Source organism: Coffea arabica, chromosome 3e, assembly GCF_036785885.1.
Source record: "Coffea arabica cultivar ET-39 chromosome 3e, Coffea Arabica ET-39 HiFi, whole genome shotgun sequence".
Taxonomy (NCBI): Eukaryota; Viridiplantae; Streptophyta; class Magnoliopsida; order Gentianales; family Rubiaceae; genus Coffea; species Coffea arabica.
Genome location: NC_092315.1, coordinates 47,135,918 through 47,152,874, shown reverse-complemented (window position 1 = coordinate 47,152,874; position 16,957 = coordinate 47,135,918). Strand labels below are relative to the sequence as shown.

At 35.1% G+C, this 16,957-nt stretch overlaps 1 protein-coding gene across 5 annotated transcripts; it reads right to left on the bottom strand.

Moving 5' to 3' along the window:
- Positions 1-9,124: 9,124 nt before the first annotated feature.
- LOC113736973 (U11/U12 small nuclear ribonucleoprotein 35 kDa protein-like) lies at positions 9,125-16,496 on the bottom strand. Of its 5 annotated transcripts, XM_027264205.2 has the most exons (10): positions 16,384-16,493; positions 15,646-15,900; positions 15,456-15,553; positions 15,260-15,311; positions 14,541-14,611; positions 13,410-13,500; positions 13,259-13,334; positions 10,462-10,540; positions 9,787-10,150; positions 9,125-9,695 (listed from the first exon to the last, which is right to left on the bottom strand). In XM_027264205.2, exons 2-9 carry the CDS (start codon positions 15,785-15,787, stop codon positions 9,815-9,817), a joined length of 945 nt encoding a protein of 314 aa, XP_027120006.1. In that variant the 5' UTR covers positions 15,788-15,900; positions 16,384-16,493; the 3' UTR covers positions 9,125-9,695; positions 9,787-9,814. The 5 variants fall into 5 exon arrangements, with proteins under 5 accessions (XP_027120006.1, XP_071939677.1, XP_027120005.1 ...); XM_072083576.1 differs by having other exon boundaries at positions 9,125-10,150; positions 16,384-16,491; XM_072083578.1 differs by lacking the exon at positions 10,462-10,540 and having other exon boundaries at positions 9,459-9,695; positions 16,384-16,496.
- Positions 16,497-16,957: the final 461 nt, after the last annotated feature.

Here is a 16,957-nt window from a genome sequence, read left to right as displayed (position 1 = left end):
ATTAATTTAAAAAGTTGATATTCGCACTCCCCATTTAACCTTTGACACTCCGAATCACTTACTAAAAATATAACTTTCAAGGAGTGTTTGAGATTAATTGGGAAGAGCAAAAAATCGCTTCCCTTAATTAATCTTTGATAAGAAATCGAATACATCACTAGTAATTTTATAGGTACAGAGTCAATTGATCATTACCAAATAAGAAAGAAACTAAGAAGGGTTACTCTTGCAGGTGAGCCATAGTAACGTGAACGATGGGGTTGAGGATAAAAGATCATAAAATGCCACTCCTTGTTTATGTGTGTTGCGGGGGAAAAGACCATCACGCCCTTATCGTTTCAAAGCTGGGGTTCTCAATGCTCTTGTATGAATTCTTAAGATCCATATATGTATGTATATCCACACACACACAAGTTATATCCTTTCCCTAGAATAGGCTAGAGTTGTAATAGAAGTAGGAGTAAAGTAGATGCTGCTAATTGATAAAAAAAAAAAAAAAATCCATCCTTTATTGTTTTCACCCAAAAGTAGGATTGGTTAATTGCATGCAATATGCGCTACTTAACTATTATCAATTTTTATTAATACCCTAATCTATTGATTTTAGCGCTTTGTCACCTCAAATTATGAATTTGTGGCACACTGGTCATAGCTTTTAAAAATTATTGAGTTGGTCTTAGTATTTTTTAAAGGGTAAATTACATTTTACCCTCCTGTGGTTTTCGCAAAAACCACATAACCCCCTCATGATTTTAAAAGCTATACATAAATCCTCTGTGGTTTGGGTTGAAGTGTCAAATAGACGGAAACTACCTATCGTAACGATTTGTGGGCGAAATGTCCAAATTACCCTAATATAAATACAAAAAAGGCAACAACGAACACGGCCGGGCTTCCCTTTCCTTTCATTACTTCTTTCTTCACAACGAAAGGAACCGCGTCCGCAACAGTCAAAGTGGTGGAAGGCCCACCAGAGTCAAAGGGAGAGCTTTCTGCACCTCTCTTCAAGAGATAGGATTCCGGTTTCTGCATCTTTCTTTCTCCCATGCTTTTCCGTTGGTCAACTACCAAAAAAAGCCATTTCTGAAACAAGAGCTCTAGTCATGGTTTCATGCTGTATGGGAGCTGCTGATTGTCCCTGTCTAGGCCCCCACCAGTGATTCCATACTGCCCTTCTCCATTGTTACCTTCGCTGCCATGACCAGTACTACTGCTGCCATATCTTAAGCCAGGGCCCCTGCACCAGCCCCTGCCGTAGCCATAGCTGCTGTCCCAACTCCCTTGCCTGCTGCTTGCACCAGGACCATAGCTACCACCATTCCATCCATCACCATTACCGCCGCCATTTTGACCATATTTACTGCCTGGACCACCACCTCCACCCGATCCGACCCACCACCATTACCACCTACAGAGCCAAATCCACTGCCGTCATTGCTGCCTCCGCTTCCAGCCCCATAACCACCACTATTACCATCAACAGAGCCATATCCATTGCCGTCATTGAAAGAGATAAGGAGCACAGATCTAGGCTTTATTGTATCCGTTAAAGTGGTCAAGGTAATATGGGAACGTTTCTTACTGTTACCAGTAGTACAAGCGCGTGTAAGACACGAATCGTCACGATGGATGTTTTCCGTTTATTTGACACTTTAACCCAAATCACAGAGGGTTTATGTATAGCTTTTACAATCATAGGGGGTTATGTGGTTTTTGCCAAAATCACAAGGGGGTAAAATGTAATTTGCCCTTTTTTAAATTACAGTCAATAGTACCCCGAATTGACATCTGTTCACTAAAATTTTCTTATTCATTTACGGGGAGGAAAGCTACTTCAATTTAAAAAATAAGTTTAAAAAATTAATCGGTTTTCAATCAATTTGAGGAATGTGCTGCAAATTGATAGCTTAAGGTACTCAAGTCTAAAGTTGATAGTTCAGGGTGCAAACACTAATTAGTAATAGTTTGAGTGTGCAAATTGCAATACCCCCATCCCCCCTCCCCCCCCCCCCCCCCCAACCCACCCACCGAAAAAAGAAAAAAAGAAAGAAAAAAACCGTATCTGAAACAAAAAGTTTAATGTGGCATTGCAGCTTCGAGTTTCTGGAATCAAGAGCAATGCGCCTTATGTTCTAGTGCTGGATTGTGACATGTATTGCAATGATCCTCTCTTTGCCCAACAAGCAATGTGTTTCCATCTTGATCAAGAGATATCTAGTTTCAGTCTTATGTCCAATTCCCTCAAATTTTCTACAATGTCAACAAGAATGATATTTCTGATGGTCAAGCAAGATCTCTGCTTACGCAGTACACAATCTTCAACCAAACACCCGTATTCTTGTTGTCTAGTTTTTCTTATTCAAGAGTATTTTATGGTCAAAATTTGATTTTGAATTCTTCGATTTTTTTTTCTTAAGAGTAAATACCACGCTATGGATGGAATTAGAGGCATTGGTTATGCCGGGACAGGGTACTATTTGAACAGAAAAGCTTTATATTGTCGTCCAAACCATGAGAATAGTTATACAATTCTACATTTTTTTTTATCAAGATTTACTTTTTTTACTCCTTCAGCAAATCATACAGTCAAAAATGAATTTTAATGCACCTTCTTCTCCCTCTTCTCTCTCAAAATTGACAGATGAGATGCTTGTTGAGCCTGGGCCTGCAGTAGATTCAATGATTCAATCAAGAGTTTGAATGAGAGTCACACAAGGAGGAAAGAAGTCATATCACATGGGACTTTGCTACTTGTACATTTGAAGAAAACACTGAATGGGGAAATCAAGTATGTTTATTAGACTACTCCCCATTGAACTTCTCTCAATTATACTCTAATTAAAATTAACTTAGGAACCATTTTCGAAAATGAACACCGTTCATATTATATTGCATCACTTATGCTAATTATACATAAAATTTTATATCATATCGACTTAGTTTTATTGTCTGATTTATCATTATAAATTTAGTTACGATTTTTATCCTTTCTTCACGGTTCAAATATTTTGTATAAATTGAATGCCAAAATAATTTTAAAAAGCTATTTTTTAGTATGTTAATTTGGAGATCAGAAGTAAGGTAACGACACAATCATATGATTTTATAAAATTACAGTAATTTAGATATGGATAAATGGCAAAATCATTGGAAAAAAAAATCTAATTGATAGGATCCCAACCTTATATATTTTCTAGTACTTTTATTCATATAGTCCCACGGCTAGGAAGGTCCGTTCTACCAAAACTAAGGCCTTGTTTGGCAGGTAAGTTTTTTGCCAAGTTTGTCTGCTACAAGTTTTTTGAAAACTTTAACTACGATAATCTCAAAAAATTTCTCAAAATTTTTAAACTATATACTTTAAAATATTCAAAAAATTTTTAAAAAACTTCTACAGTAAATTATAGTAAATTTTTAGATAAACACCTAAAAAACTTACTTGCCAAACATGTATAATCAGGTGAGTACAAGAATTAAAAAATGATAACTAAAACTTAATTCGTGATGCATGGTTAACCAGTTCTTTCGTTTACTTTAGCATTGGAAACTCAGCTATAGCATATATAATAATAATGCATGTTTAATGATTTGACAGATTATTCTCAAAAAAAAAAAAAAAGATTTGACAGATTGGCTATTCCTACGAATGTTTGTTGGAGAGTACTTTTACTGGTACCTTATGCATAGTAAAGGATGGAAACCCGTTTATCTTTATCCAAAAAGGCCAGCTTTTCTAGGTTGCACCACCATTGGCATGAAAGATTCCATGGTTCAGATGATGAAATGGGCTTGTGGATTGGTTCAAGTGGGGTTTTCAAAGTATAGCCCTCTATTGTATGGGATCTCCCATATGCTGCCTATCCTCCAAAGCATGTGCTATGCATACTTCACAGAGGCAAACAGATTACTGACATGGAAATAGTAGCTCAGACTCTTAACATTATTCTGTCTGTGATTGTATCTTTAGACTTCCTTTCCGGAGAATAGGATAGATTAGATTATACAAATGTTATCGTTGCCCAAAAAAAAGTATCTGCCGATGCATTGAAGGATTGTATTTGGCTATATTCTATGTTATTCGTATTCGTCACTTGGCCCTGCCATGCTCGTGTCCAACTCCATTTTACACTAGAGTAGTCTGTTCCGGCAGGACTAGCAGCCGAGTCCGAGTAACATAGGCTATATTGAACAATTAAACATTGGAGGGCTCAATTCTTTTTCGTAAGATACTTAGTAAGAGTAATATATTTTTTGCAGGTATCCACAAATGGTTTGCACCTTTCACGGTGGTGCATATATCCTCCCTTCTTCAGCATTTATTCGAGGTCCTTTCTTGTGGAAGCTCAATTTTGGCATGGTGGAGTGAACAAAGAATTTGGATTATAGGGTTAGTTACAGGTTGCTTATTTGGATGCGTGGATGTTTTGCTAAATCGACTAGGAGTAGCAAAGGCAAGTTTTAGGTTGACAAATAAAGCCAGTGACCAAGAAAAGCTTGAGAAATACCAGAAAGAAAGGAAATTTTGGAGAGATGTTCGGACAGTTCTTTCTCTCATCCCATCTTCTGGTTCTAAGTTATCCCATCATTGAAGGACCTGTGACAAAGATGAGGAAGAAGCAGCAGTAAATTTTTGTTTAAATAATTTTTACTTCATGTAATATTTACCATATCATTCGCCTAGTCTTCTCTATTTTCTTGCTTTTCTAAAAGGAAATGCTGTGAGTTGCACTGCAGGGTGAAGTGTATGTCACTTCTGTAAGAGATTTCTTGGTAAAATGTATGTCACTTCTAATGGTTAACTCTGTTAAAATAAGTAAGAAATTTCAACTCAAATAGTATCTTTCTCTTCTATTAAGTGAATTTACCGAATAATAATGACATAAATGGATTTTGTAGATACGGACTTTTTTTTTTTTTTTTTTGCAATTTCTCTCTATGCCTTGAATTAACCTGTTTAGGAGGCAATGCCTGTGATTTTCTTAAAAGAAAGAAAAAAAAAAAAGAAATCATAGGCTTTTATCATTTTTTTTGGAAAAATTGTATTATAAGTCCTTCACATTTGGTCAAAAGAAATTTTCGTCCCTTACATTTAAAATGCAAATTTTATGTCCGTTACAAACTACATTGGTCCAATTTGGCTCAAATGCCTAAAGTGCAACCATTTTTTTTTTTTTTTTTGCCTGAAATTGTCATGTGACACATACGTGATCGATTTTAAATAAAGTCCTAAGGATTAGCCGAACACTTTCCAAACAAACTATTTGGGAGGCAAATTGGAAAAATGCAAAATCTAAGACTGGATTTAAGACAATTTCTCTATCCCTTAAGAGAAAATTGGTATTTAATAATACTTTAAAAGTAGTATGCAATAAAAAGCTAATGGCATGAAGTAATAATTTGTGCAAAAATAGGGTGATTTCACAAACTCAAAATCTTAAAAGTCTTAAATGATAAGCTCCTAAAATATCCATCTATCATTCTTCAAAAAAGGCCAAACAAAAAAAAGAGTGTTATGAAACAACTAAAAGTATGGATGTCCCTTTGTATTCCCAAGAGAATTAATTCTTGATTTATGGACAAGAATTAATTCTCTTGGGAATACAAAGGGGCATCCATACTTTTAGTTGTTTCATAACACTCCCCCTTGGATGTCCATTACACAAAGAATATGCCTCGTTAAAACCTTACTAGAGAAAAACCCATTGGGACAAAAACCCTAGTGAAGGAAAAAGAGTACACTATTCCTTTGTATTAATTTCTCCCCCTGATGCAAACATCATTTGAGATCTTTTAATCATCGCATTCCAATATTCTTCGCCAATTGCACTAAGATATGGTACTTCAGGACCAAGTATCCCTTCATCTTCCTCTCGTGATCTAAAAGGATCCTTATTAGGATCTAATGATCTAACAACTATTGGAGTACTTAATGTATGTGTATTATCCATATAAAACCGCTTTAATACCTTCCGGGTATATGCAGTTTGGTGGATAAAAATTTCACTTTTCAAATGCTCAATTTGTAAATCAAGGTAGAATTTTGTTTTTCCAAAATTCTTTGATCTCAAATTCTTTTCTCAAATATTCAACATTATTTTGATTCTCTTCAGGAGTTCCAATCAAATTTAGATCATCAACATATATAGCAATTATCACAAAATTTGATCCATTTTTCTTGATAAAAACACATGGATATATTGGATCATTGGTATCCAAATATTTGTGAAAATTCTTGGGCTACTTGCTTTACACCTTCAGGTGTGTAATCCAAAAACTTTTCTTTTAACCAGTGAGTCTAATTCAGATTGAATCACATCTTTCCATTTTGGCCAATCATTTCTATACCGACATTCATCAACCGATTTAGATTCATAATTCTCATCAACTTCTATAATATAAAGTGCTACATTTCATCAGGCTCCAATTAAATTTTTTATGATTTCATTCCCTTCAGGAGTTGGCTCTTCAGGAGGGACCTCTTTAAGAGATTGAATTTTGTCATGACATTTAATCTCCGGAGATATTTGAAATCAATTTATACCTTATTTAGGTAGGCCGGCTTTAAATTTATTTGTAGCACTTGTGCATGTCCTTCAGGGACATCAATTTTAATCAAGGTATTTCCTGCATGAATAGTTGATTTAATGACTCTTCTGGAGTCGATAATATATCTGACAATTGTTTGCAGTTTTCTGCAAATGAATAATTTCTTGAACTTCTAGTTCATATTATTTTGTATGAGGAATATATCTGACAATTGTTTGCAGTTTTCTGCAAATGAATAATTTCTTGAACTTCTAGTTCATATTATTTTGTATGAGGATTGAGAAAATCTAATTTTTTTAAATGATTTTCTTTCGGTTGATCTTTTCCTCCCCCTAATGTCGGGAATCGTAACTCATCAGAATAAATAAATCATTCAATAGATCACCCATCAATATTTTACGATATTTAATCGTAAAAGGTGATTCATACCCAACATAAATTTTAAATTTCTTTTAGAGCCATATAAAATATAAAGGGGAAATGTATAAATATTTGTTGGCTCTCAAATATTTTCACTTTTGTCAAATCATATACCATTGGGATCAGTAAACTTCTGGTTTACTGCAGGTGATAATTATAAATCAAAATGAGAATGAAGACAACTATATCGATAACCATTTCTCTCTCGAATGATTATTATGATATAATTAACCTTTATCTCACTTGATTTCTAAACATGATCTCTATCATTGTTTCATTTAATATCTCAATTTGATATCCATTTCAACGGATATTCAAATTCAATAAATTTTTCGAGACATGATAAAAAGTAGTGCTTTATTTATCATAAACATTTCTTCTACGGGGAGAAATATAACAGTGGCTCTTCTGGAATTTTCAATCACTTAAGCACTACCACTGATTGTGTTTGTCTCTTTTGTTGGAAAATAGTGTATATAGTAGCATTTATTAATGAGACACATATCATTGTCACCATAATTCTTATGGGACAAATATCATTACCATAATCCTTTGATCCCAAATATTTAACATCAATTTCTTCTTCAGGAAGAAAAGCTAATTACTATCATAAATTAAATCAAGTATCATACACCTTCAGGGTGTTTAAAGAAATTGGTCATGTGAAGATGATATTATAATTTTGATTCATCAAATGTACTTCGGGACATTTATCTTTAGGACCTTTATTTTCTTGTCCTTATCATTATTATCCCACTTCAAGTGGTAACTTTTTTTCTCTTGTCATGGTAAAATATATATTTACCAAAATCATAGTCATGGAAACAACCATAACTAATAAATTGAAATTTAGTCGCATTCACTTCTGGGAATGGACTAGAATTAGCATGCAATAAGTACAAAATACTTCTCAAAATTTCTCTTAATATTGCTACTACAGGAGCATATTCGAGAAATCAATTGTAGAGAGTATCATTTTCAATATATCTTATGAGTAAAATTTTCTCGACACAATTTCAACTGAGAAGTAATTCTGAAAATTGCATAATTATGCTCTTGTAGCCACAGGTAAATTTATCATACCAGGCTTTTGAAATAATGACCATCTTCTAGCGGTCAAAAATTTTCGTTAAAGAACGACCATCTTCAGGTGATCGAATCTTTTTCTTTAAATATTTCGAAGAACAAGTGAATCCTCAAGCATAATTAATTTTCTATAATAGCATCTCCAAAACTCAATGCATCAGAATATAAGTATTTATAACAAATAATTCTAAAGATAAATGAGTAGAATTAAAAGGAAAAATATTACCTCAAAGATGTCAAACAATATATTGTTGTGTTTAGTGGTTGCTCAACAGTAGGTACTTGTATTTTGCGATCATTCAAATGTTAGCCATAAGAAATTGAAATAGGTTTATAGGTTAGAAATTTACCTCAATAAATAGACAGATGTTGGCGAAAAAACAAACATGGGCAGAATCTCGTGTTTCACTTTTACTCAAGGTAGAGGCTCCGCTTTCACCTTTTGCTCAAAAGTAGAGACTCGTGCTGATAACGTGTTGTAAAACTAATAAACTACTATAATATGAATAGAGATATTAGAGAAAGAAGAAGAGCAGGGAGAGTTGGGTTGGGTGGTTAGGAAAAAGGAAATGTAGCAAGTAGGAGGTTACGAGTTCAAAACCTCCCCTCTACAAAAAAAAAAAAAAAAAAAAATGAAGAAGAATTAATTCTCTTGGGAATACAAAGGGACATCCATACTTTTAGTTGTTTCATAACAAAGAGCAGGTTCATGAATGATTTTACGACCATACATGGGGAGGTCTTTATTACTAGAAAAAAAATATAGAAATTCAGTCCCTAATATTTGACCTACGTGCCAATTTGGTATCCAATATTTCGATCAAACACAAATGTTAAATTCATCCCTGTGACAGAAAAATAGACAGTTCATTTGGTAGAAAGTTAAAGTAACCAAGTCAACAACCTTCTAAAATTAAAACTAATCATTATCACACACACACACACATATATATATATATATATTGTATGTATATACACATATATATTATATGTATATATGTATGTATGTATATGTATATGATTACACTTCTTGATAGCCAGTTTTGAATGAAAACACACTAGCGCTCCTGTGTTCAAGATAACTTAACATGGAATATATCTTCTACCTACTAGAGTTTTGGCAAATGTATTGAAAGTTGGGAATCAAAGTACAGAACCAAAAAGTATAAGATAAGATGACTCGGTGCAAATTCAGTCTTGGCAAATACATTAGTTACACAAAATATCTTCAGCAGTACTTTTTCACATTTCTGCCCACCGTACAAGGCTTCACGAACGTGCTTATTGCATAGGGATGTGGCGAGGTGGTGGCTTGGCTTATACCCAAGTAAAATGTTGGAATTTGCAAGCTTGGCAATCAGATGCAGCACCGGTATTTTCATTTGGCGTATCAAGATGGAATCAAGTAACAAAATTGGCACCCTTCATATTCTCCAAGTCTACTCCATGTCTAGCGAATATATCAGCAAGAAGGAAAATATTCCTTCAAGCTTTATACATTTCACTTGCATAAGATTGCTACCATTCACCTCCACGTTTAATGGAACTTGATCAATGCGTTCTGTGCTACTTGAACCAATATCCACACAACTGCGCCTCTCCGAGACAGATGCAGTGGCTCTCTGACTGCATCATCCAAAAGCCTTCAAACCAGAAATCATATAATGTTGATGTCAGAAGCTCCTTACTGAAATCTGAAAATCACAAAATGGTAAAAAGTTGCTCGCTCAGTACTAGCACTAGTCGGAGATTTAGCTGCTACTTAGTCGTCTGATAAGCTGTTCCTTCTGGGAGACCACCTTTCACTTTCATGAGAATATCTGCCATGTTGGCGTGAACTGCTTCTGTCCATGGAACCAACGACACCTGAGTGATCACGACTGTTAGACTTCTTTTCATCTCGATGAGAATGCCTACTACGTTTGTGGTGCTTGCTTGAGTGGTCGTGCCTGTCTCTTGACCTCCTCCGTCTATCAGATGACTGTTCCAGGCTTGGTGACCTTTCGAGATGATAATCACGACTAGTTTCTTCATCATGCTTATAGGAGTAGTCTTCACGGTCTGCAGAAACCCTTTTTCTTCGGGGTGGTGATGGAACCTTTATGCATTAAATGAAACATTATTAGCTGCAAGTTTTTGGCAACTACTATGTACTTGCTTCATCAAACTTGAAAGGGACTCCGGTCATAGTCTTCACTGGATCAAGATATGTTTAACTAGGCTTCTTAAAGTGAAAAAGAAACAAGGGGAAAAACATCTGAACATAGTCAAAGTAGTTACTTAGATTAGAGTATTCAAGCAAATAACTACAGGAAATCTTGATGAACAAAGTTGCACTTTCTTGTTTAGTATCAGAATACACACACACACACACAAGCACCAGAAATCTAATATTTGACATTCTGATACCTCAAAGCGTGACACATATCTTCCTTCCAGGGGAGGTGGTATGCCAAGCCTTTTGAGGTCATCAAAAGGAATTTGTCGCCTGGGTTATACCAGAACCATGCAAACATAAGATTAGGATATCTAAAAACTTGAACAAATTAAAGTTATAGTCAGTTGAATTCATCAAGGCAAAGATAGTGACTAGCAATAAATCTGAAGACCCAACCCAGGCAACTGCTTATAATTTAGGATAAAATGATCAGTCATGTACATGACAGAACATTCTTAGTCTTCCAAAAGACCCACACACCACTATAATTTCAAGCACCCCCTTGGGGATCAATGATCAGTCTACCACAATGCCTCCCGCCAATCCAAAATGTTAGAAAAAAACTACAAGATAGCTGCATCTTTCATGTGAGCAGTTGGTCACGGACTCCATAACTTTCAGCCTCAATGAAAATAAAATAAAGAACTTAATTTAGCCTGCAGAAATCACATAGGAAGATAACAAAGAATAATTTGCTTGTCACTTTTTGTCAAGTCAGGTGCGGTTGCATTTCTCCAGGTGCCAGAATTTTCAATTTCTTTCTCAATTTAGAATAGTTCGACTTGCATTAATAGCTGTTAGGAAGTTGTGAAAGTAAGCATTAGGGTAAAGTGACAGCAAAAAAGCGGCAGAACAACAAGAACTAAAACTTGATTATAGGGAGGTCACAATTCAATCATACAACTGAATCATGTCTCATTCACCTATTAACAGGAGAAATTTACCTCTTATCCTTTTACTTACACAAATAGGAGAACTGTAGGGCCTAGTACTCAAGAGCAAACAAGGGAATATTTGGGAAAAATATTATGGCTATTCAATATTTGGACAACTGTATTTAAAATTGCAGGCCACTACAACCTCAAAATGGAAGTGGGGAGGACTCGGAAATTCACAACAGAAAGGGTTCATTTGTATATATAGTTTATTGAAAACTGCTTCAATATGTTTCACTGTGGATGACTGCCGTGCACTTAGACAATAGGAACAGAAGGAACCAGAGAATTTTCAGCATCTGATGCAAGACAAAACAAAGACGAAGCAAAAGGAAAAGGAAAAACTATAGCCTATTACTTAATGGCTATTCTGGACCAAACAACCCACAAATTACTTAGGCACAGGGAATTTTAAGATCCCTTTTCAAATATTCCAATGAAGTTAACTTTGATATCTTTTGCTAATATTTGAATACTAAAAGGGCATTTGAATAAACAGTAGAAATAGAAGGAATCATAGAATTTCTACCATTTGGTGTAAGGCCATGACAAGTATGAATAAGGAGGATAAGAAAATACTACAGTTTATGGTCATTCTGGACCAAACAGACTTAGGTGCAAGGTTTAAACATCAACAAATCTCACGAGTTACTAGGGAACTGGAACTCTTTAGGATTTCTTTTCAAATAATTCAATGAACTTAACTCTGATATTGTTTGCTAATTTAGTGTATAGCTTGAACCCAGGAATCAGATGTCATGAAAAAGACTATGCTTCCTAAATTCCTGAACTTCCCAAATTGAATGTGTTACTGGGGCTGAGCATGATGATTTAGAATAATGAGAAAAGAGAGAGACCAGACACAGCTTAATCAAATTGGGAATGATCAGACAATTGACATATCAAACTGCAACAAAAGGTACAAGATCAACTCCTCCAGTGTATCTAAAACAGTTGCAACAGAAGATATACTTAAGGTATAAGATTGGCTACATCTCAAGGGGCTAAACTAATCAAATGTAGCAAATTACTGAATCTCAAGTATAATAGGTCAATATAGTACAACGGAATTGGATTTTCGCATCAGACAATTGACATTAAAAAGAATATCAAAATTACTCTGGGAAGAGAGTGTTTTTAGTTTGTAAATTTTGAAAAATGATACTGAATATTCTTCTCAAAACTAGGTTGCCAAATGGAAACAAAGCATTTCCCTTTTTTTTTTTAAAAGGTTTATTTTTCATGTATAACATGTAACAATTAGGTATACATGCAATACATCATAAGACAAGATTCTTAAAAATGGATTACAATACTTGTTTTGCAAGTGACGGTCAAGTCATTTCAGTGCGAATATGGAAGTCCCATGAAAACGGATCAACCCTTCATTGAATTGTTGAATTATGTGATTCAATCAATGAATTTATCATAAAGTGATCCAGTTGAAGAACAACCAATGTCTAAATTAGGATCATCTTCTTTATCCGCAATGTTCACCAAGGTGGTAAACCTAATAAAAGTCTACCAAAAGAGTGAAATCTGATTTCAACTTTATGTGGAAAATAAGCTTGATGCTCAAAACATTTGAATCCATAAACAGAAGTGCTGAAATCCAATAACTGAATCGGTAACAACATATTCCTTGAGAAAAGTAGATTAATTTTACAAGCTTAGATAACGCAGCAGATACTTTCCTAAATCTCAAGAGTATGCATCAATAAAATTTGCATTAACATCTGTCACTAGCAAAATTTATGTGACATCTACTTGTTTCCCACTTGCAAAAGTTCTATTTATGAAAACATCCTTTTACTAAGACAAAAGAAAACAGTCACCCATTATGTAATCTATATATCCCACAAAGCGATTAAATTATTACAAATGGAAACAAGAGAAAATATCCCAGTGGCCAAAAATAACCAAGGCATAACCTATAAGAAAACAACTCTAATGGACTATTTAACGTTCCTTATACCTTCTGTTGCAACTTTCATCTAGAAAAATTCCAGTCAATTAGTTAGCATGGTTCAAGAAGCAAAGGATTAACACATACAAGGGAGCACGAAATGGTCGTTCTCGCCCTCCGAAACGCAGCTGCCCAGACTCTTTTCTACCACCAAGACCCCCTCCTGGAAAGAAAAATAACTATTAAAGTTGATAATAATCATAATAAGGCTTCGAAAGATTAGAAAGATTTGACAAACCTAATCTTCTTGGGATCCAGCCTGGCATGAGCTGCTGTCTGTTGTAATCAACTATGATTTCCGAATCATCAATAAAGGTATGATGAGCATCCTGCACAAAAGATGTGGAAATAGGTTTTTCATCTGGTATTTTTCTGATTATGATGATCCCTTTAAGTATCTCAGACTTAAATCCCACAACAAATAGGAAGTACGGATAAACATGTTAATACCAGGATTTTACAGTGAAAATGTACTCCAGGATCTGCTAGCTAATAAGTCATATCCTACATGACGTATTATCGAGAACATCTCATGCAACCAAATTCAAGAGGAACAGGGAATGCTTCAACAGAGGGTTGTGGTGAAATTAAGGAAGAGAGTATATGCAAGAACTCGGCATCTCTCTGCGTGAAAAGGAAACAGGGTTCCTTGTCTTAAATTACACACATAGATAGTGTAATATCTAACACATCTATCACAAGATTAGTTTGTAGAACCATAATTTTTACCTTGGCTGCTGACCTTTTGAAGTAAAAATTTACATTATCCTAATTCACTCATAATTAGCATTCTAACTACTACCAAGCTGCTGTGAAACTTTGTTTTGTTACTGAGCAGAAAGATGGCTAGTCTACACTTTTTGGCAACCAATCTCAGACAAGTTGAAGGTCTTTTCCAAGGTTTCTGACTTAAAAAACCTCAGCCCTGAAACAAATTATGCCAGGCTCCTCATTTCTGCCCATTTTTAGTTAGTACCAGAACCAAAAAGCTCCAGAGACTGGCAGCAGTTAAAGAAAATAAAACAAAAAGTGGTAATCAAAAGATGACCTTGATAGATCAACAGTTGAACTAATGCACGCATGAATCAAGATGCCAAATTTCATGATTGCTCCAGCTAGCCATTAAAGTGATAGCCAACTATAAGGTAGTCGTAAAGTACGTTCCTCAGAGTAAAGCTAAACAATTTGGAAATACATGCATTGCCAAAATCCAGTCAAGAGATAAAATTTTACAGATTGAAGGAAAAACTCTTAAGACTATCAAATTAAACAGACAAACGGAAAGAACAACAAAGAACTGACACTCACGTAAATAGGGAGAGAACTAAACACGGTTGACAACCTCTCATATATAACAAAGTAGACTCACCTTATATGCTCGCCTCATTTCTCTTTCTGTTTCAAATTCAACAAATGCATAACCACGTGAGGCACCAGTGACTGCAGAGCAATCATGAGAATGATTAATTTACATCAGCAACTCATTTGCAAATTCAAAGATGCCATTCTGAGACGTGGACAAAATTCCCGGTAAAAGTTTCTAGTCATGGATTCAACTAGGATCATTCTATATGTTGCAACAGAAAGGGTGTTACAATTGATTAAAAAAAGATTAGGTTCCCTATATTTCTCCTTTGCATTTGTTCTCCCCATACAACTGATACTAGACTGCATTACAAAACCAAGTACCTACTTAACATCTCCCTAGCGTGTTACAATTTCAAAACCAAGTACACTTCTATTTCTTTCGTTCTTTCTACAAGTAAAAAACTGTGAGCAAAAAGATTTGCTACACAACAAAGCTATAATAATGGAGCATTTCATCTTACTTTCTTCCAAGCAACTGAAGAAAAGAAAGACAAAATTCCGGGCCGAGAAAAACCATATATCATCATAAATACTTGTAACGATTGGTGGTTGCTAGCGTGCTTCACATTTAATTGTAGAAAAACTATAACTTCCTTTACAAATCATAAACAGACAAGTAAAATATAACACAATAATACTCAAAACCGAAAATACAATTGAAATTAAAGTTGATAAAAAAAAACTGAACAGCATAAATCAGTGGATAAATTAGTAACTAACCAATGTGTCTGACTAATCTCAAGTTCTTTACTCTTCCATATCTGCTCATAGCCTGAAGAAATAGACAAAACCCATATCCCCAATTCAACAGATAAGCTCAAAAAAGTAATCTTTTCAAATACAACGCCATAACCAAAAACCAACAAAACAAAGTGAAAATGAAGAAAATGAAACTTAAATAAAAAAAAAAAGGGACCTGGCGAAGAGTTTCTTCAGTGCTGGAGTGGGAAAGACGGCCCACAAAAATCGTGCAATAGGGGTCACCAATCACCTTTGGATCACCGAAAGGGTCATCTGCAAGAAAATGGGCACATAAAAAGTGGGAAAAAATGGCAAAAAAGAATGAACAAGAACCTGGGAAGGAAATCAGCAATAGGAAAAGTTACAGAGGCCAGAGTTGGTGCAAAGGAAAGCTCTGTAGACGGCGTTGTCGTGAGGAAGAACGTCGGTTCCATCGATGCTTCCTGCTTGAATTGGATGGTATGATTCTGCATAGAATACTGAGTTGACGTTGCTGCTGCTGCTCATCTTCTTCCTTCTTTCGCTCTCTTTGCTTGCTTTTCTTTATTTATTTGAGATTTTTTTTGGGGGTTAATTCTTGTGCAATCGACCCGACCCGAATCATAACAACAGTCTCGGATCTGTATGGATTGATAAAGTATTCTTTGGAATAATTATCTTTATTCCAGTCAAAGTATTTGGAATATATTGAGAATTATGTTTGGATAGTTAATTTCTCTTGAATTCTAAATAGGATTTTTGTATGGATTGTTAATTCTATACCTCTAAATTTTTGTCATAATTATTTGAAAGTGCATAATTTGCCTTTGCACTTTGTAAACTATTGAAACAATTAAAAACACGAGTACCGTGGCATCTCTAACTCTTGTTTCACAGTGTAAGTAATTTCTCGACAGATTCAAATTAGCAAATACAAATAAGTGCTTCTAATCGGAAAGTGGTGTCTCACCAACTAGCACACACAATCATGATCCAAACAGAATTATCAAAGTAGTTGATATTAGATGATAACTATACTTTATATGTTTAGTATAGTCCGTACGCCGACACACTAAAATTAAAGCAAGAGCATTGACAATTTCTTTCCTATTGCCTTCGCCTACCACTTCTGTAGTCATTCCACATTCCATTTGCCATTGCATCCCTCATTCCATGCCATTCATTCACCTCTTCTTACGAGGCGTGGAAAGGTTGGATTTCTGGCCTTGGTGGTACCCTACCTTCTCCCTCAACCTCCATCTCTTGTTTGTGGTCATTGAAGATGTCATCCACTGGCAACTCGTCTCGTATAAAATTGTGAAATGTGCAACAAGTGATGACAACATTTATTTATGTAGTCATATAAAAATTTGGCACTGGACCGCACAATATGGGTGAATCATCTTTTTAGCACCCCAAAACATCCCTCAATTACATTTCAATACGATGAAAGGCGAATATTGAAAAGCTGCTGCAAGGAGGTAAAACCTCGTCGTCCTTGTACTTGCTATCTGAGTGTACCACGATAAGGTGCAAGAAATTCTAGAATGTTTCTATATGCACCGTCAATCAAGTAGTATTTTCCTACCATGACATTCACTGAACGGGAAAAAAAACACCAGTGATTGGTACAAGAATAAACACTTAAACTATATATAAAAAAATATTATTATATAATTGTTTCCACCTGGCGGAGGC

Coding starts and splice junctions, on each gene's coding strand:
- LOC113736973 (XM_027264205.2), bottom strand. CDS start 15,787: ATGAGCAGCAGCAGCAACGTCAACTCAGTATTCTATGCAGAATCATAC. Junction 15,312..15,455: donor CTGAAGAAACTCTTCGCCAG/GTCCCTTTTTTT, acceptor CTATTTCTTCAG/GCTATGAGCAGATATGGAAG. Junction 10,151..10,461: donor GATATGTGTCACGCTTTGAG/GTATCAGAATGT, acceptor TAATGCATAAAG/GTTCCATCACCACCCCGAAG.